The 22,264-nt window shown below is 37.9% G+C and overlaps 1 protein-coding gene across 1 annotated transcript; it reads right to left on the bottom strand.

Annotated features, from left to right (window-relative positions):
- Positions 1–9,037: 9,037 nt before the first annotated feature.
- Positions 9,038–20,942, bottom strand: anxa5b (annexin A5b). The gene is made up of 13 exons (XM_044347275.1): positions 20,705–20,942; positions 20,387–20,434; positions 16,447–16,531; positions 15,977–16,071; positions 14,763–14,876; positions 14,108–14,198; positions 13,574–13,653; positions 13,447–13,497; positions 11,556–11,649; positions 11,351–11,446; positions 11,189–11,247; positions 9,963–10,085; positions 9,038–9,824 (listed from the first exon to the last, which is right to left on the bottom strand). The coding sequence occupies exons 2-13, from the start codon at positions 20,387–20,389 to the stop codon at positions 9,762–9,764; spliced, it is 954 nt and encodes a 317-aa protein (XP_044203210.1). The 5' UTR covers positions 20,390–20,434; positions 20,705–20,942; the 3' UTR covers positions 9,038–9,761.
- Between the last annotated feature and the right edge of the window lie 1,322 nt (positions 20,943–22,264).

Raw genomic sequence — 22,264 nt, 5'->3', positions numbered from 1 at the left:
GCAACCCCAGATGTGGATTTTATGTTTTCCTGTCGGCTCTTGACCTTCATCACCTCTCACCTGTTGCTCTTTGTCCCCTCAGACAGACACTTTAAAAAAAAAAAAGAACTCCAACTGGAGAACGATTTCCACCTTTCTTTTTTTTTTTACGGAAGTCAGCTCTCTTTGATGGCACAAAAGGGATTTATGTAGACATATTGTTTTACGGACCACTTCTCCAGAACTGAAGGACACATTCCAGCACCACCACACAGGCGGGGAGGAAGTAGTTAGAGGTTAGAGGTCAAGGGTGAAGAAGGAAATGAGGATACCATCCTGCTGTAAGGGTCAGACGCCTCCTCCCCACCTCTACTACTACGAGTCATGTGGGTTTATTTCTTTTATCTTCTGGCTCTTTGATCAAAAGAAGATCCACTGGTGGGGTAATGTACTCCAGGATCAGTTCAGTTTAGAGAGTGGTTGAACTGCGGCATTGTAAATCACATTCAGGATGGAGCTTTTAACCCAAACTCCACTTCAAAAGGTTGAGTTTTGCAGTTTTTAGCTGTGGACTTGGATAATAATATTTAACTGTGCTCATACAGTATGTGTACTCTGCCATCTGAGCATGATTACAACAAAGCAAAAAAGAGAAAACAGGAAAACAAACAAATAAAATACAGCAAGGAGAGTAACCTGAGTACCCAACCAATTTCCCTCCTGTTCCTGTAGAAGATATACATGTTACATGATAGATGTGTTTGACAGATAGCGTATGTAACCACATCTTTAAAGGATAGGTCCTTTTTCCTAAAACAACAGCCAAGTTCCCATTATTATGAACATTGAAACATGTCTTTCCTGCTGTAATCATCCCTCCTGTTCATAGAAGATCCCTTCCAAACATGCTTACAATGTAAGCAATGGGGGACAAAATCCACAGTCTTCAATCTGTGCAAAAATGTATTTAAAAGTTTATTTGGAGCTAATATGAAGATTCAGCCATCCAAATGAGTCAAATCAAGGAGATATATTTAAATATTACAGTCTTTTTAGTGACAAAGTCCCTCTTTTTGATGCAATCCTTCCACTGTGGAAAATATCTGATTTGGACTGTGGATTTTGTTCCCCATCACTAACATTGTAAGCACATTTAAGGGGATCTTCTAATGTTCAGTATGAACAGGAAGAATGATTACAGCAAGCTAAACCTGTTTCAATGTTCATTTGGGCACCTGATTGTTGTTTTAAGACAGACGTGAACCAAACCTTTAACACCTAATCTCCAACAGACAGTTAGTCCAGATTTCCAACAATATTAACTTGATTTCTGGTCGATTTGTCTGTTTCTGTATTAGGTTTTATAACAGTTGGTCAGACAAAACAAGCACTTTAAAGACGTCACCTTAGGCTCTGGAAAGTTGTGGTGAACACTTGTTATTATTTTCTGACATTTTACGCACAAATGGTTAATGAATTAATAGTAAAAAAAAAGAAAAACTGAATAATTGATTCTCTTAAACTCTTAGAAGGATCATCCCAATGTTTGAAAAGACTGTGTTTGTTCGAGATGAAAGACAACATTATGGCAAGGGATTGCTTATGATGTGGTATTTATAGTGATTTATAGTCACATGATGAATCAGTGAAACGTATCTAAGGGATACAGAAACGGCGTCAGACACCACCCTGATGGAGGAGAGATAGCCGAAAACATTTGGTGAATAAAGTGTACACTGGTTACACTGGTCACACTGGTCTGCACCTCGCTGTGTGTGCGTTCTCAGAGCAGAAAACTGCCTTTGAACCACAATCACTGAGACTCCAGAGTCGGTACTTATAGGAGACCCTCTGTAGTGAACTGTGGGAGAAAAGTGCTTTAAGTGGTTTCTGTGGCTTTTTCATGTATGTACATTAAAGAACTGTGATAGTAAAAAAACAAAGAGAGTGACTGTGACTGAAAATAGAATTAAAATAAAAACAAATGTTCTATTTTTTTCATGCAGTTGAGCAAAACAAACCTCAGACCTCATTACAGAGTCATTACATGTGGGGTGGGTGTGGTCATGGTGTAGCTTCCTGTTCGCATTAAGGCCGTTTGATTCACACACTCAAACATCAACAGGTCAGCAGGTCTGATGAAAGAACGTTAAACACTGATAAAAACAACTATTTGACTGTCAGATCAGTAACATGTTTGATTTTAAGCAGTGTCAACTTGTGCACCCTGATACGTAAAGATGCACAAATTTTCAAAATCACAGTGAGGCTTTGCTCCAAAGTAGATAATGATCAAAGTTGGAGGAAAAAAACATCATTTTCATTCTGCATTTTGTATGACATCCATGTTATTTTACCTTTGTTTATTTGACACAATCAAAGAGAAAGAGAGAGAGGTCAAACATATCTACAAAATGTCAAGAATCCCACAAGAAACTCCAAGACTTATTTCTATTGTTGTCCTTGATGTAACAGTCTGGTCGCCAGAATAAAACATTGGCATTGTACGTTTCTGGAAACCACGGATACGTTGAATATCTACATTTCAACATGTGTAATATGTAGCATATCAACATTTCTAAAAGTGACTTTCTTATTAGGAGGAGAAGAGGTCGGTGGATAGTTAGGAAGTTTGTTGGCGGAAAGTTGTAAATCAGCAGAGAGTACGATTCAAGACCACCTTGAAATCACCTCAAAACCGATGCCCGCTACCCGTTTCAACCGACAAAACTGGGTGTTTTTAGCTAGATGTCAGGACATTTGCAGCTGTCCAAACCATGATCTTTCCCTAAACCCTAACCAAGTGGTTTTTAAACTTAACCCGACCTCAACCACAGTGTTGTCACATCATAAAACATCATTATTCAGCTGATAACAGCCAACATTGAAACATAGACATTCAACATATCTGTGGTTCACAGAAATGTACAATGCCAATGTTTTATTCTGGCGATTGGGTTGGATGTAAAGACAACATTGATGCAGGAGTCCAGGTGCAGAGGCTACGTCGTACTGCCCTCAAATCTATACGACAAATACAATAGTTAGTTAGTTCATCTTTCATTAAAGCTTCACATCTTTCAACCTTCACACTCAGAGATTGTAGTGCATTCATTCATTATCATCATCCTGAGCCTAAAAAACATTATACGTACGATAGCTTTACAGGTTAAGCACTCCCCATGACATACTTAAATACACAATATGTAATTTCAGCTAGGGGTCTCTCAATCAAAACAATAACAAAAGACAGAGTGTGATGACGTTGTGAAGTAGCGTGGGATCATGGGAGTTGTTGACTTCATTGTTAAACAGCCGGCTTCGGAGCTGAATTATCGGTAGAGGTCTCCTCCACTCCAAAACAAATGGACCCAGTCATTAAAACAGGTGAAAACACTGAATAAAACAGTTTCACGTAAAAAAATCAGTGTTTCTCCAACAATGTTCCATGAGTACCAGACTTCTGGGAGGGGCTGCTAGCCGAGCTGCTACTAACGTTTGTTCAGCTTGTTTCTCTGATAACTTAAGATCCAGATGTCCAATGACTAAAATCCTTCATCCGGTTAAAAGATACAGTTAAAATCAACCAAGATCTAAAAAGTTTATCATAAAAATGTGGCTTAAAACTGAATAAAAGTCCATCGACCACAACACCAACATATTTTCTTGTATGGGTATACTCTTTGGTAGACACAATTGTAGTGGACAAACACAACACCGACGCATGCATCTTGTGCACGTATACTCTTCGGTAGAGGGGGTATGACGCCATTGACAGGCGATCAAATGAAACAGACCATTACCTTGATTAAAATTACAGATTTCTCTAGATTTGAAAATTGTTGGAAACATTTGGGATAATGTAAGTACACAACTCAACAAAATATATAACATAGGTCCAGTTGTTTTTAGACATTTTAATGTGGAACAGTTACATATTATAGCTTTAACTGACTTTGATGTGTAAAATTGGCGGAGTCCCCCTTTAATCACACACTGTACTGTTTGTTGTTTATGATGCGTAGAGCTACTATGCACTAGTAGCTGCTCTTTGAAGACAAATACCAACAAACTGCCTCTAACCTTGTAATATCCTGTAACAAGTGAAGACATCCCAGCTCATCTGAGTCATATTTAGGCATGTTTGCCCTTTTCTAGCTCATATCCGGCGTAACAGGTACATGTCTCGTCTTGATTCTGTCTCTCTCTCTGAGGGAGGTAGTGTCAGTGCTTTACAAACTAAACACCTGTGTCAGCAGCAGCCTTTGATTCCTCCGCTCAAAGTAGACAGCAGATCCACCTGTTTTCTTTCTTCTGTCTTCAGTCCATCCTGTGTTTTTAGACATAAAATCCATGTGTGTTTTTTCCTGATGAATGAAACATGTGCAAACACGTTTCTGAGGGTTTAAGCCTGATGATTTTTTTTCTGTAACTCTTTTAATGTGAATGTTCTTCTTTTAAGCGTTTATAGTTCCAGACTTTCAAAGAAACTGGTCTTTGCCACAGTTTGGATACAAAGAAGGAGAAAATATAAGACAAGGGAGGCTTTGTTGGCTATGCTACCATCAACAGAAACAAGAAAAAGCAACAGAGTCAACAAGTCGTCATCGTTTCATGAGCTGCAAGGACGCTCGTTTACAAAGAGACTGAGATTATAGAACAGCTACTTTATGTTTCAGCTGAGATATTTTGTGTCAGCAGCTGTTGACCAAAAGTTTCTCAAGGCTAAAATGATCTTAGCCTTAAGATGTTTTTGGAAACCGGGCAACAATCAAAGAGTTGTGTTTTTGTTTGTTTGTTTGTTTGTTTTATTGATTTTTAAAATTTGTGGAGGATTATCAAGTAATTAACAAGAATAAGGCAAATATTAGAGGAAAGTGTTACAAATAAACACAATTTGTTATATTATAAACTTAATTTTACATTAGCCTTTTTAGCACAGCCTGAAGACTACGTCACTCTGCATTTCACTGCACATATTATGTGAATTTTGTGTATGAGGAATTATTTTTGTTTCCTTCTATCCTGTGACTCTTCACATGACCCCTGAGATTAATATCTTGACTATGCTGACTCCCTGGTTGGGAATCACACCTCTAAAAGGTTTCCTCTGATATCTACAGTAACTAAATGTATTCACACTTGTTCCATATAAGATCAGATTCAACATTCCTGTGATCACTTTCAGATCAGAGAGCTGCTGCAGCGTTGTATCACCAGGAAGTCTCTGAGGTCTAATGATGATGGCCTGTTTGGTTGTTCCTCCCTCCAGACCTAAAAGTGGCTCCTGAACTTTAGAAACTTCAGAATTTATTCACTTTGGATTAGAGCTGCAACGACTAGTTGATTAATTGATTAGTCGAACAACAAAATGTTAATCAGCAATGGTTTTGATAATTGATTTAAGCAATCTTTTGAGCAAAAATGGCAAAAATTTACAGATTCCAGCTTCCCAAATGTGAATATTTTCTGGTTTTCATACTCGTCTATTATAATTAACACATTATCTTTGGGTTTTAGATAAAACAAGACACTTTGAAGAACAACCATGGGCTCTGGGGCATTAGCGTGGACATTTTTGTAGTTTGATGACATTTTATGAACCACACAAATAATCAATTAATCGAGAAAATAATCGGTAGATTAATCAATAATGAAAATAAACGTTAGTTGAAGCCTTACTTTGGATTTAAGACCTGTGGACACTTGAAGAAGTGACTATGCTCTGATTGCTGTTTTGTGCCCATTTTCAACCAGGTCAGGATGAAGACCCTGAAGAAAGAACCTGAAGCTATTTCCGAGCAGCCTGCCAGCACGCCTTCAGGAATTTGGGTGTTATGGATTTGTGACAACTTCCATCACCTGATTACTCTTAAATCTACGGATTTGTAGTCACGACTTTATGTCAGGTCATGAAAGCAGCTGAGAAAAGCCGCCTGTGGCTCTCATGCTCTTTCCTAGAAGGTAGCACTCAGCGAGGCTTTGTTAATCTATGTCTGAATGAATTATGTTTTATTTTTTTGTTATTTTGTATGTTGCTACATCAAACTAACATGAAGGCGTTGATCATCTTCTTCTTACATCCCGTTAAGATGCAAAAACACAAATGGGTGGCCAACATCAACTGTCACCTCCAGAGCAGCTTTAATGATCCCTGGTATAGATGCTACAAATTACTAGAACTTAACTGGAAGGACAAACATCGTTCTTCCCTCATGTGATGTTTTAGAGAGCGCTGTTTTACATGTTGCTCCAAAATCTACCATATGTGTTCCAGATCTGGTGAAGGCCACATCATTCACATCCCTCAGTGAACATGATAAACTTTATTAGAAACATTACATCAGCATGTTAGCATGCCTATGCTAGCATTTAGCTCAAAGCACTGTGTGCCTAATTACAGCCTCACAGAGCTGTTAGCATCACTGTAGACCACATCTCTGTAGGGTTAGGGTTATTCAGCTTTCAATGTGCGTCTTTGCCGTTAGTCAAACATCTTAGATTTACATCTTCTCTTATTATCTTCACCCAAAATTGGGGTCAACTAGGCCTGTTCAACACTTTCATCTGTCTCAAAGAGCCTGAAAGGATGTTCATTTTCTTAGTTGTGTTATGCATCTGAATTCATTGTTTCTACACTCTTTGTTTTTCCTTTAATTCGTCACTTGTCATCTGTATGTAAACATTAACATCAAATCCTGTGATGTTATAACTGAAACTTTTCACAAGCTGTTGATAGTAGCTCATAGTGACTGATGATTTGACATAGTTTAACACCAAAAAGTGGTTATAAATATACACAAACAGCTAATTGTGTGCAAGAAGATGTGTGAGGCTTTGACAAGTACAATTAAAACCAGCTTTCAGACAATAACAAACAAGCTTTTGCTGGATAAAGTTTCATTTAGGCAAAGAATCAAGAGACATTCATCATTCAGTCCTGCTTCTCTCATTTTACATTTTAACTTATACTTGTTAGAAGCCCTGCTGGAAAACAAACATCTAATTAGAGTGTACTTGAACTTGAACCACTTTGTGTTTCTGATTCAAGTTCACAGAGCCTCAGCCAGTGTGATGAAGGAGAGGAGGGGCTGCATGAGCAGCAGCAGCGGAAAAACATCAAATCACAACTCAACGCTCCACTAAGTACCACAGATCTGACCTACAAAGCTGACCGAACTCGTGCTCACCCACAAGCTCCTGTACCCAAAAACACACAGAGCAGTGAGGGGGAGGAGTTGGAGGTATTGTTCCTCCTGTGGCTCGAGGTGGCCTGACCCCACACCCTTCTGTTCAGACCTCGTTATTGGCTGCCTGTTTCTGTGGCAACAATCAAGAGCAACTGCTACCGTGAAAAGACTAACAGACAGTAGTGTAACAGGACCTGGGATGGCCCCTCCTTCAACCACACACACACACACACACACACACATACACACATGCACACACACACACACACACATAGAAGCACACAGACAAAAACATTTTCCTTTGAAATCATTTTACTGCCCAGTTACTTTGTATGGAGGCCCAAAGTGTCCAAAATGAAATTAACAAATATAAAATAATCACATGAATAAACTGGGTAAAATATATAAAGACATTAAAAATCAAGACTGATTGATATAAATATCATATTATTATTATTATTATTATTATTATTATTATTATTATTATTATCATTGTTGTTGTTGTTGTTGTTGTTGTTGTTGTTGTTATTCAATTCTTAGATTAGAAGGTTTTATGACTTAATTTAGGTCATAATAGAGATTTGTATTTATTTGTAATAAAAGTGTCATTGGGAAAAATTCCATTATGTAAACAAAAAAAAAGAAAAGAAAAAAAATTACTTTTGAAAAGGGCATTTTGAAATAAAAATGTCTATGATGAAATAAAAATTATATCCCATAAAATTCAGTTACTATGAAAATGAATGATGAAAAATATATTTATTGAGTTGAGTTTTGAATATTTCTTTCATCATTTCACAGATTGTTGATTCATTAATACCTATTTTTACACCATTTATTCATATGATTATTTCCTGATGTCTTTCTAATATTGAACACTTCCATAACTGTGCTGTTCTGCAGCATGACATCATGATGATAGGAGATAATCTACAGAACAACATGACGAGGTGAATGCTTCATATATGTGATGTTTAAAGGGCAATATCACTAAACTAAACTTAACATATATTCTCTTCAAATCTTCTTCAAATCTGTTTTTGGATCTGTTTATGGCTCTTATGAATTTCACTTAACAAACACATAAAACCGTATTGGATCTGCATAAACGATCCTGTACCAAGGATCCAAGGCAAAGAGTTTGTCATTTCAACACTATTTGTTGCTCCGATTGTTTATTTATTTTTGTGTGAATTGCTAGATGTTTTCAGATATTAGTGGCTCTTCACTACATGTATTCAACCATGTGTGGAAAGTGAAGTTTTAGAAATATGAGATTTTAAATACAAGCAGTATTAGCAGCAGATCATTCATGTAAAAATACTCAATTACAAGTAGAACCCCAACATTCAAAATGTTATAGTAATAATTTAATTTAATTTTATAGAACAATTATCAGTAAACTATATACCAGTATCTAAGCAATACTGCAACAAAATAAAAATTACTTATTATGCAGTATACACCTTTTCAGGGTGTTGTATAACTGTATGTATTATTTATCATTGGATTACATTTAATGCATTATTGTACAAACAGCACCTTAATGTTTAAAATACTTTGTATATAGCTGTTGTGTAGCTTAAACTGTGATAATTAACCCTTTTATGATAAAAGACGATAAAATCTTAATCTGCAATGTGAGCAGCTACTGTAGCTGTCAAATAAATGTCGTGGAGTAGAAGTAAAATACATATGTCTCTTAAAAATGATGACATGGGAAATGTTGAGGTGCTTTAATATCCTGGACTCCAAACTCCCCTCTTATTAAAGCTGCTCTACCTCCCTCTAGTGGCAGCTCAGTGCAGGTCCAACAGAGACCAGCAGGATGAGATTTATACTGAAGCACTGAGACATGACAAAAAAAGTAAAGATTTACTTCATCAAGTGAAATGTTTATTATTGCATATATTGGTTCTGCCGTACAAAGTGCAAACAAAAAACAATTGCAGTCTAATATCTTACTGTAAATGAATGATAACACATAAGTCATTAGGGCCAGGTAATATATCGATATTATATCGATATCGTGATATGAGACTAGATGTCGTCTTAGATTTTGGATGTTGTAGTATGGTGATATGCCATAAGTTTTGTCTTCTCCTGGTTTTAAAGGCTATATTACAGTAAAATGATGTTTTTGAACTCACCAGATTGTTGTAGCTGTTCTACTATTTACCTTTAAACATTTAGTCATTATATTCACATTATTGATGATTATTTATCAAAAATCTCACTGTGTAAATATTTTGTGGAAACACAAATAGTCCTACAATACTGTCATGATATCGATATCGAGGTATTTGGTCAATTTGATTTTGTCCATATCACCCAGCCCTAAGTCATATTGAAGATATTAGTTGACCGAAAGCTGCTTAAATGTAGATTCATGTGAACAAAATGTTAGCTACCTTTCAAAGACATTAATTGGAATCATAGTTTAAAAAAGGACCTGATGGGCCATCTCTCGCTCACAAGCAAGTTTTGTTATGGTGAACTGTGTTAGCTTGTTGCTGTTGTCTCGGTGGGCGAACAGACTTCAGAGGAAAAAAGGCACTTCAGGTGTGGTTCCTATTGCGCTTGTTGTCACGGTTATGCATCATCCCCTCCGCAGATCAACAGTAAAGCCTTACGGTAGTCACCACCGGTATCTCCCTGTAAAAAACAACAAAAAGTTTATGAATAGGGGAAAAAAAAAAACTCATAGGTGGAAGTCAACTGGTGTAAGTGTGTTTGTGTGTTTAGTAGTGTATTCATTCATGAGTGTGTATGAGTGAGTGTGTGTGTGTGTACCTTGATCATGGAGTGCAGAGAGCGGGCAAACAACCTCCTGAAATCAGACCTGATGTCCAACATGTCCACCTCACTACGAGTCACCATCACCCTGATCAGGGTGTCATCATCAGTTCCTGCACCCTGCAACAAACACACAAACATAATATGAGCACAAATCCCACAAACATACAATATATAATCGACAGCAGCGTCACATTTTCTGACGAGCACTGATATCTTACAGTCTACTGAATATCTCATGGTGACATATAGACCTAATTAAAACTAGAACGCAGAAAGGCTGCTCAATTCTCTACTTGTTACTTTAAATATAGAAAGTCGAGTCAATTTTATTCATGTAGCCTAATATCACAAATCACAAATTCCCCACAAGGGGCTTCTTTACAATCTGTACAACCGAAGGAAATCCTCTATACTTAGACCCTCAAATTGCATCAGGAAAAACTCTCTTAAAAAAACATTTAATAGAAGAAACCTCAGGAAGAGCAACAGAGCAGTGATCTCTCATCAAGGATGGACAGACACGTAAAAGATGTCATGTGTACAGAAAAAACCAAGACAGCAACATTATAATGTTTGTCAATGTTGACAATGTCTGGAAATTACTGTTGTGCACCTGGATCCTGATTTACATTAAAATACATCAAATAAATGCCTGATCATGAAGTAAAAATGTTTTATATTGGTAGCGTTTGTATTGTTTTTCTGTGGGAAGCATGTTTTTCCCCATACTACATGTATACTACAGTATATATACACACACTACAGTATGTATAATGCATACATTATGTAGTTTGCAGCAATGATTTGTTTCTGTTTGGAACATAATGTTAATTGCCGGAAGTTGTTTTTTATATATTGTCATCCAATCCCATGTGGGATTAATAATTTTTAATAGTATGACACACACAAAAAAAAACATGAATTCATTCATAAAGTTATAAACAATCATAGAGTATATGTATCAGCTTTCATATATTAAAGTAAGTACTGCAGTAGTTTATAAGAAAATATCTTTTTTACAATTATTAAGAATTGGAACTAATCACTTGTTCATTAGTTCATGGCCTCATTTTCTAATGTTAAAAGGTATTAACATTATCAGATTAAATATTATAATGGCCATCTGTGCTTTAAACACTCATGATCAATGATCATCAATGATTTTATAATGGTAGGTAGGACTATTTCCGCAATTTTGCTTGTAAAAAGGTAAAAATTACCTTCATTGAATAGTACAGAGTCTCAGCAAAATAGGCTGGAACGCTCCTGGCACACTTCACTATAGAAGAAAAGTGAAAAAGAAAGAGTTGTGATTGAGAAACTGTCATTATGAGAAATTAAAAGTCAGCATCACTTCTGTATTGTGTTGTGTAGTTTCGTACCCACTGCAAGAAGCAGGTCTCTCAGGCATCCAGATGTTTCCCTCTTTATGCTTTCCTCCATCTCATATCCAGTCAACTTCATGTAGGCATCAAACACTGAAACACACACATTCAGAAACAGTTTAGTGATTTTGTGAAACTGCAAAGCAATTACAGGGGATCTCTAATACTTCTAATCTCAAACCCAAAACACACAGACACCAACCTCTCCTGAGATGTTCTGCGCTCCGGTTGCCCAGGATGGTGACGAACGTTTGTTCATCAGTGCCAAACTTCTGCTCTCCTGCCTTGAAGAGGACCTGCAGCCACAAACACAAAAACCGATCAGACGTGGTTTCAAAATCATAAAAGCAAACAAACTAAAGTCTTAAAGGAGCATTTTTATATGTCAAAGTCAATTAACATGTCACTAATCGGCTCGTCGCTCTGGAGGAGTTTTGTCAAATCTGAGAAAAAGAGATTCAAGTGATCATCCAGGTGTCTCAGCTCAGGTTTGGAGACTACTAATTCTTAAGCATATGTTACAAACTGGGGGTGTAGAATTTATGTAGGATCAAGCATTTCTGTTTCAAGGTCAAGATCAAGGTAAACTTTATTATCCCATTAGGAGAACTTCATGTGGTCATATACGCCTCAAATAAACCACAGTGTAATGTACATAAACTAACAGACACACACATGCATACGCACGCATGCACACAGGCCAACAACACAATATCCTAAAAAATAAAAAAAAATGCTAAATGAAATATAATAAAACAGTATTCAGCCCCAATATACAATTTAAATGAATAATAAATAATGTTCACAGTCCAATTGCCCGCAATCAATACCCAGTCTAAGTATACAGTATACAAAATATCCTGAAAAATGCACCCTATAAAAAATATATCATAACCAGTTCTTGATCCCATCTCTTGCATGTTCTTAAACCTTACTGTGTAAAATCTATTAGTATAAATGCAACTACTTTGGATTAGTAGCTGGAAAAAATGTACAAACTAATCTTCTCCTCTGCATTGCTGTATATGCAGAAGAGTTAAGAGTCAAGAGGAACGAGACTTGTAGATTCTTGAGGACGTTTCGACTCTCATCCAAAAGGTTTCTTCAGTTCTTTGAGAGGTGAAACATCTTCTACCACAAGTCCAGCTGCTCTTGACTCAACATGTTTGGATGGACCATGACCTGGATGACAGGCACTGGTACAGTTTTACTCCCAGGAAACTCAGAGTCCAACATAATCTACTTTTTTATATTAATAAACTAACTGCAAATGACAGTGGTGGAAAGCAACAAAGTACTCAAGTACTGTACTTAGGTAAAACTTGGTTCTGCTGACACCAGTTGTTTCATGACAACTTCTGTCTGTCATGAAAGGTTTAGACTTGATGACTGAGGTCAACATGCTGCTATAAATGTGATAGAGGTATAATTTCAGTGCAGAATTGGGTTGAAAGTTTTATTATTAGGGGTTTAATTGGCTAAACTGTTAGGGCTAGGGCTCTGAAGCTGCCCTATAAAACCAGGCGAGTGCCCTCGACCCTTAGAGTGGGCCTCCTCCAGAGATGACCTGTTAGAAGGCCATGTTGGAATACTTTCAAACCTCCAACACCTATTTGCACCAATACACTTCGTTGTGACTCCAGCTGTTAGGATTCCTGACTAAATAGGCCTGTTGGTAGTGGTTCAACGACAGCTGGTGATTATAGAATCCAGGTTGACTTTGGTTCTCTAAGCAAGGCTTCGATGGTCTTGCATGTAGATTTTGGGAACTACGTTCGACACCTAGGTCAGAGGTAGAAGACAGCCGTCTGTCGGTGCCTTATCCACAGGTGGTAGGGGGTATCGGTTATCTGTAGGAGGAAACTATTACACCTCAAACACGTTTTATTCCCTCCCACCACTAGAGGGCATCATTGCATCATTACAGATTAGCTGTACAAACTGACACTCTCCACCCCCTAAAAACACACACACTTATGCTTCAAAGCAAACACATGTGACAGTCACACCCGCAAACAAAGAGACAAAGACCTCATTGATGGTGCAGAGCAGAGTTGAAATATTTACTCATCTGCAACGGACAACTGACTCACCTCAGCGTCGCTCTGTATATTTCCCTCCTGGATCCCCCTCTGCCTGTTAGCCTGAGGAGAGACAAAACATTTCTGTTAGAGGAGAGGAGGGGAGAGGAGAGGAGAGGAGAGGAGAGGAGAAATTCACCTGGAGCAGAATAACCAGAAGTCTCTTGAAGTGACCTGAGGTGTCACCTGCAATATCCTCCTCCAGGTCATCATCGTACTCTGGGAGACACATGAAACACAAATGTTAATGCTTTTATTTTAGTCCTGATCTTGAAAAAGTACATCATATTTTTTCACAAATAATTTCTCATGATATAATTACTTAAATTAACGCAGCCTGGATCTGGACAATCAGCAGAAAATAGATGGATAGTTTAAACAATGAAAAGTTCATCTAAGTTTCAGCAAAAATCAACACTTGCTCATTATGAGACAATAAGCTTCCTACAGTAGCTGCTGCAGGAGTTGAAAAAGGATTGAACATCCACTTCAGTGGGCAGTTTTAAGAGATACTGTAGCAAACATTAACACCAACATTACTCGTTTGAATTAAACTGCATGTAAACATAGAATGAATCCAAATTAAACATGTTCATGACTTTTCTTAGACAACTGAGTTTATTATACATATTTAGTCTGTGTGTGTGTGTGTGTGTGTGTGTGTGTGTGTTACCCTGTCTATAAGCAGCGACGATGTCCTTCACCTGCTGGGGAGTTCTGGAGGCCAGAATCTCCACCAGGACCTTCTCGTCTGTTCCTGCCCCCTAAAAGGTCAAAAACATAAATGTTACAGACCTGATATTTAAAGATCCCCTCTAGACATGTTTTAAGATGTGTATAAAATACTTTGAATAATAATTTGTGTCTAATAGTCAATTATCTTGTTAAAATCTCCTCCAGTAGGTAAACCTTCATTTTAAAAGTTTAGCTGCTGGACACCAGATGTCTCCTGCTTCACTGTAAAGTCCTTTCTCAGTATTTGTGCACTGGAGGCTTCAAGTTTCCACATCACACTTGTGTAAGTTGCATACTGGACCAGGATTGGCTCCAAACTAGCTGTGATGTCACAAATCATGATCATAGATTCACCTCTTAAACTCAGATTATAAAATGACCTCAGAGAAACTTTCCTCTCTCAGCAGATCAAAGTGAAAACAGCCTTTTAGTATCAAACTCTGCACATACATCACTCTGCTTAATGAAGGAACAAGAAGGAAAACACATTTATTTTTGACTGAAGAAGGACCGAAAGACTGCTTGTCTGTAGAAACTGTCTAAAATACATCTAAATTTGTATCAGTTTCACATCTACTAACTGCAGCACCTACCTTGATGGCATTACGGAGGCATGTCACATCGTAAGCGAGTGGTGGGGTCATCAGAGCCACGATCAGAGTCTCAAATTTACCACCCAGCTCTCCCTTCAGGTCGTTGATCAGATCCTGACACGGAGACACAGCATGTACTTTAATTAGTTCTGGTGTAGCATAAATCCTGTGTGTGACTACACTGCAGATAAAGATTTAATGGTTGTTGTGTGTGGCTGGATAATTTTGTCATGATTTTCCGGTTGATGATTTTTTTCCGTACTGACTGTCACAGTTTGACCGTGTCAAGTTGGAGCTTTGATGTTGCGTGTGGTCACTAGGTTTAAAGGCCTCAGTATTCTTCAAATGATCCTGTCAGATCCTCTAACAGCATCTGAAGCCTCCTTTCTGACAGCGGGATCTTTCAGAGGGCTGCGTCCGACAACTTTTGTTGCATTTTTTCCATTCCACTCAGAGACTGGGCGAGTGTCCGCAGGTTTGAAAGTTGAAAGTTGTCGGGAATTAAACCTCTCTTAAGCTCTTTCTTTATTCCTTGCACAACTACTTCTGTCACTTTTCACAATCCGTCGTTTCTGTGAGAGGAATTCTGGCTTTCATTTCAGAGCTGGAGTACTTATGAAGGACAAAAAGCTCTGGTGAATAATTTGATTTGTTGGGTAAACACTGTATTCATAGATGTAAATATCAACCAATCAATAGATGGAAGAATGAACTCAATATATTCAATATATGACGGACAGAAATGCCCTGAAACTTCTTTCTTAATTGGACTTGTTTGTGTTGTTTGAATAGGACCCTCTTATTCTAATTTCACACTTAAGCACATGTTGTTTTTTTGTCTTTAATACTGTTCAACATGAATGTACACTTATAATGTATCATTGAAATATACCATAAAGGTTTGTACATGCAGTGTCTGATTTTCGTTTCTATCATTTTCTTTTCAGGACAACATGTGCATAGATTAGATTAAATGTACTTAGAAAGAAAGATCCATCAGTGGAGTTAAAGCCATGTTGTTGCACATCCTTTCAAATGTCATTGATGTCAGTAAGACTGCTATAAATAAATATAATTCAGCTTATCAAGTGAGGCCATTCATAAGAAGTATAAACACTTTTGCTGTAGCGTTGGTCGTGTTGTTCATTTAAAGCATACTGAGGCCTTTAAGCTGATAATATGTGTGTTGAGGTGGTTTAATGAAGCAGTCCAACCTTTCCAAACAGAGTTTTGTAGGTAGTCTTGATCTCCTGCCTCTGGCCGTTGCTTCGAGCAGTCAACAGCTGCAAGATGGCATCCTCATCGGTCCCTATAGCAACAAGCACCATAGTTACTCAGCCGGCAAGCCACAAGTGTTTATTTATAACTGTTCTCACGTGATGAACATATCACATCATAATGAGCACGCTGCTATCTAGGTGATTACAGATATTTCATCCACATGATTACAGCGTCCAGTCACAGTCAGCGTGTGTTTGCTCACAATGACGCGTCTCAAGTTTCACCTCCGTTCTTGTGTTTATGACTCACCGCCGTCTGGGTGCAGAAAGGATTACCACAGTAATTGTTCAGAGAGGAACTTCCAAGTGAAGCTCTCTCATTGGTTTGTTGTTGGAGGAGTACTACTGACTGACACGCCTTCCTTCATACATATCAAATGACAGCAGATGTACGAGCATCTCACCGAGACCCTTCATGGCCTTGTACAGGACCTCAGCATCCGCGCTGGCGTTGAAGTTTCCGCTGGCTTTCACGGTTCCTCTGCTGGCCTGCAACAAGAAAGATGTGGACAGAAGAGGATTAGCCTGGTGTACATTCTTTCATGTTACATGTTACTGTGAGCACAGCGATGGTTTTATGCAAGTTTTATCATTTTGTGCCAATACAAGTAGGGCTGCAATTACCGGTTATTTTCATTATATGTTAAACTATCAATTATTTTAAGTGTTTAGTCTATAAAACATCAGAAAAATGTGAAAAATGTCGCAAATTTCCACAGCCAAGGTGTCTTCAAATATCTTGTTTTGTTCCATCAACAGTCAAAGCCAAAGATATTTAATTTACATGAATAAAAATATTAAAAATATAAACTATATATACTATATATTATATAAAATATAGTAATAAAAATGTAAAACAGAGAAAAGCAGCAAGTCTTTACATTTCAGAAGCTAGAACCACACAATCTTTGACATATATGTTTGACAAACGCCTTAAACAATGAACCCATGATTAAAATAGTTGCTGATTAACTTTTCTGCTCACTGACTTATTGATTAATCGTCTAATCATTTCAGCTCTGAACAAAAGTGTGTGCATCAGAAGAGAAACTTTCCACACTGTATTTATAGTGAAGTGCATGTGTCTGCTTTCTATGACTTATCATCAGATATTTAGTAAATGTTTTACCGTTGCAGATCCTACTCAATCAATTTGTAGATTCACGCTCAGATAAATATGAGTTATTTCAGATTCTTTGCATGCAAAAAGCTCAAAGATCTTCTATCATTGCAGATCACATTTTATCAATCTACTACTTCTCATGCTTACATAAATACTGTATTGAATAACATGTCTAAGATTCGTTCTGCACATAACTTCATCCAAGATTTTCTCCCTTTCCACCTTTATAAAATCACAGACTGCATTAAATCAATCTTTATAGTCGTGCTTACATAAATACTGTATAAAATAAAATCTCCCAGGTTCCTGATGTGCATACATTCATTGACGACTTCTCCTTTAAGATGCATTTAATGAACTTAATGACTTCCAGACTTGCAGGCCCGTTAAAAAACATACAGATGTGCACACGAGCTCTAAACCACTTTATTCATACGCTCTCCTCTTATAAACAGCATGTCCTTCACATTGTTTCTTAGTTACGGTTCCAGATATCTGAATTTCCGTCTCAGATTTGTTTGGCGGTTCAAATATGATGGATCAAGAGAGACGAAATGGCGACTCAGTCTGATTATCAAGCTAATCATTTCTCTGAATGTGGAAAAAAATGTTTCAAAGCAGCAAGATAGTAAGAATGTGATAAGGCTGACAAAACATTAACTTTAAGATTGATTTTGGAAAAGCGCTGCAACAATGTTGCTCTCATTCAAGACAATCCCTCAAACTGTGACACATTAACAATGAAACAGCCAAGTGGTTGCTTCTTGTTTCAGAGCAGAGATGTTTAGAGTGGAAAACCACGGGAATGTCACTGGAATTCTGACCCTGAAAATCTGGAGCTTTATAAAAAAAAAAAAAAAGTGGAACATTCAAAAACAACTCGCCATTCACAACAAGAAAAGTCTGTTTGTGCAGGAAAGACGATGCCAAAACGTTTCTCATAAACACACTCAGCCTCACAAGTTAAACAAAATCTAATCAATCTGCAGACGGCTCAACACGGAGATATTTGGACAACAACCCGACACAATGTAGATCATCTCCGCTGGAATGTCAGACGGAGACTGAGAGCGTATAGTGAGAGATAAGTTGAGTCTTATGGAGCGAGTTCAGGCATGAGTTGAGGCGGAGGAGGGGGCGGCCTGCTGATGGAGGTATTTTGACCCTCCGAAGATAAACAGAGGTTGTTACAGCAGGTAAAGCAGTGAGACAGTGACACCACTTATCAATCCCTCCTGCATTTATGGACTGTGGTTGCCATGCATACCGTCCACAATCTACCTGCTGTTGTCATGTTTCCGTGAAGGAAAATCGTTATAATGTTAAAAATCAAGCATTTTGTTGCTGTGTGTGGTGGTGATGTGGTTATCATGCAGCCATTATTTGCTATCACTGTCAGTACTGTTGAGCTTAGATGTGAATATTATTTAGAATGAGGCCAAAATGATTCAATATTTTACTTAATTTCAACGAAAAAACCAAAACTAACAACATATAAGTCCGTCTTTCTGTATAATCTATACTTTCCTACCCTGTCAGTGGCTCTCCGAGCAGGACAGCAGCTACAATTGATGACACAGCAGTCACACCCTCTGTGTTTGTTTCTGTGACCTAAAGTGCAGTTTACGTTTTATAGTTGACATTTAATAGTTTTTTAAAAGCTGGACACTACTATTCTTTTTTCTATTTTTCCATATTAGACAGTATTATTATGTCTGGAGGGAATCTTTAAATGTATAAATATGCTAAATTTAACATTTTTCTTTATCGGATAAGATAAAATAGCTTTTAGATCACCGTGTAGAGAAACTGGGACATACAGCTGTTTTTAGATGGATGAAAAAAATTTACAAAAAATGTGTATCAAGGGAGCCACTGCACTAATTTCATCTGGAAAAACATCCAAACTAACAAAAATATTTTTCATAGTTGTCTTATCATCTGGAGGCTGCTTGGTCTCACATCCTCAGTATTTCTAAAATCCTGTGTACAGCTTTGGCCCAAAGCCACGTTTTATAAGGTCATGTATTTCCTGACCAGATGGGTGCTGTAGTTTTTACAAACATTAATCAAAATAGTGTGTTTGTTTGGGACTATTTTCAGCCACAAACACAATGTACAAGTGAGGTTTGACAGCTCCGGGATGGAGTTTTCAGCACCCTAAAGCATGTCACATACTGCACGGTGCAGCTCAGTGATGTGTTTTTAACAACAATGGAGATCTATGGAACAGAGGGACACACTATAACAGGCTTTGACTACACATCTGGATCAATTCATCGTGGGTTTTGCTGTTTTCACTGGATTTGCTGACAACACAAAAAATATAGAGCATCACTAGTCGTATCCTCATCCTCAGCCAACCCTTAAAACTGACTTTTGTGAGCAGTTCGCTTTACGGCCCAACAATAAACTGTCTGCAGGGCACAGCAGCGAAACGTCACCACGACTGATTATTATCATGAATCACATTTTTATATAGTAACATATCACTCCACCCTGACTCACAGAGAGAGAGAGAGAGAACCATTTCCCCTTTAAGAGAGAGGAGGGTGGATTTAAACTCCGGGCTAGACGTAGAAATGACTGTATTAAACACAGAAAGAGAGGTGGAGAGACTGCAGTGACCCACCCGAGTGGAATAGAGCCCACATGACTCATACACAAAACTTCTCAACTTCCCCATATGAAAACCTCTTTCCAGCCCCACGGGCATGCGCACTCAGCACACACACACACCCATACAAACACCCACACTTAACAAACTGGAAAGTTTCCGTAGTAAAATGTTTAAACTGACAAATTCTGTGCCTAAATACACTTAATTATAACAACAATGTACGTATTGAACTGTGTATAAATGGCTGCAGAGCCCGTTCTTTGCTTTATCTCATGCCCTTGACTACATTTATAGAAGATAATGAGCTATTATGTTTCATGAAAACGTATCAAAAGTTTATCAACATTTTTTTGTTCACTTATCCCAACCAGTCAGATAAATCTTATTACATAATGTGGAATAAAGTGGGCGTTGTCTTCAAGACTTAAGAGAGTAAAAACTTTTATGAGTCATACATTTGCATAAATAACGGACTGTTCCTTAACTAACTGGAGATTTAATTCATCCGGTCCAGAAAGAAGGAAGAAATTTACGATGTTTCTTTAGATTAATGGAGGCTGGAGGAGGGAAAAAAGTGAAACGTGAAATGAAAATGACTCACCATTTTGACAGTCTTGGATGTTTTTTTTCCACGAGAGGAAAGTTGTGCCTATTAAAGGAAGAAAAACGTTAGTCGGCAACTAAACAAGACAAATACTAAACTTTCTCTGAGAACCAGATGTGTTTCATCTAAACATCTGTATTAACTGGGTCTGGTTAGTTTTTAAAGAGTCTCTGATGGTTTTCGTAGTGTCCAGTCCAGCCTGCAGTAGCTGTCACACGGATAGTGGACTGACACGGCTCTTTTGTCGTCCACAGGTGGACCCCGGATGTCCTCACCGCTCACCTGGAACGGATGCTACTGAAAACATTTATTTACCTGGAAGTTACAGCTGAGATGAACGAGACGCAACTCGGAGAGCAGACAAAGAGATCCGGCAGAGCAGAAGAGAGGAAGAGAAGAAGGAGGGACGGCAGAAACACTCTCGTATAAACTTTGCGCCGCGCGCGTGATCGTGTGTGTGTGTGTGCGCGCGTGCGTGAGCCACACCCAGGTGCGCACAAACCTGGCACGGCTCTGCTCCTGAAGCCCTCTGGGAAATGTTGTTTTTAATGTTCTGGAGCTACTGTGGCTTCAAACAGGGAGCTGTAGTTAAAAAAAAAATAAAAAAGAGGAAAGGTTTTTTTAAAAGTTCTTGTTTCATATTAAAGCAGATGTGCATTTCAGTATGTGGCGTCCAGGGACCCCCGGGGGTCCTTGAGGGGGTTCCAGGGGTCCCCACCAAAAAAGGGGAATCATTTATTTTCACTATAATTCCATCAATAAGTAACACAATGACTGAATGTATGACTATTTTGGTCATGGGTTTCATACACTTTCTATAATAAAACATCTAAAAGCAAAAATCTTATCAGATGGGGGACCGTGGTCTAATTTGTGTCAGTTTAGGGGTCCACGAGGTGAAAAAGTTTGAGAACCACTGCTTTAGAGAATAATTTAAAGGGTTGTTCAAATGTTTTTCAGCTCAAGAAAATGTATATAGAAATAATATTAGACTATATGAAGTTGACAAATTATAGCCTCTCTTAGTTTGTAGTAAATGATCTTTTTTTTCATGTTGGTTGTAAGTAATATTTGTTAATCAACTGGAATCTATTTCTATTGTTTAGATATCTTAAACAATAGATTTCTTTTTCTTCTCCCTGCTCCTTTTCAGTCCTGGAATGTGTAGAAGGAAATTGAATTGCATTTTGTTCATGAATCGCATGTTATCTGGAGCTGTGCATCGACATGAGCGGAACAAATGAATGAAATGAAATATTGCAAATGTCATTATGACAGGCTTCACCCTATCAGCTATGAACAGAAGGCCTACCACACTGTGTACAGACAGTGGGTTTATCAGAGCTTATTTGCTGAAAACAGCTGCCTGCTGCTAATAATGGAAACAAATGCTATAAAACCAAAATAATGAGCTGAAAGATGTTAAAATGCCCCCATTGTGCTGAGGAGAACGCTGGCTGATCATTCTCTGTGGATTCATCATCACGAGAGGACTTTTTCACATTACCCATAGTCATCTGATCCGTTGTTAATAAAATATTGATTAGTGCAGCTTTAAGGTCCATACATCACTCTGACAGTCAACAGGACGTTGTGTGTGACATTTGCTCACACCCACAAGTTTAACTCTGCTCTCTCAGGGTAAATATCCAAGTGACACTGTGTACTTTGGACATATTATGTGTGTCAGACTGTGTATGAGCATTAAATTAGGAATGATAATCATTTATATAGCATTTATATTAAATTGAAGAGAGTGAAAGAAAGATAAACTGAGACAAAGTATGTGCTTCTTGTGGCTTTAACTGCCAGAAATAATTGACTTGGTTGAGGGTGAAGTTACTAATGAAGCAACTCACAATTGAAGCAGTGTTT

The sequence above is a fragment of the Thunnus albacares genome, chromosome 3, assembly GCF_914725855.1.
Source record: "Thunnus albacares chromosome 3, fThuAlb1.1, whole genome shotgun sequence".
Classification (NCBI taxonomy): domain Eukaryota; kingdom Metazoa; phylum Chordata; class Actinopteri; order Scombriformes; family Scombridae; genus Thunnus; species Thunnus albacares.
The sequence above is the reverse complement of the archived record's forward strand: the minus strand, read 5'-3'. Positions and strand labels throughout refer to the sequence as shown.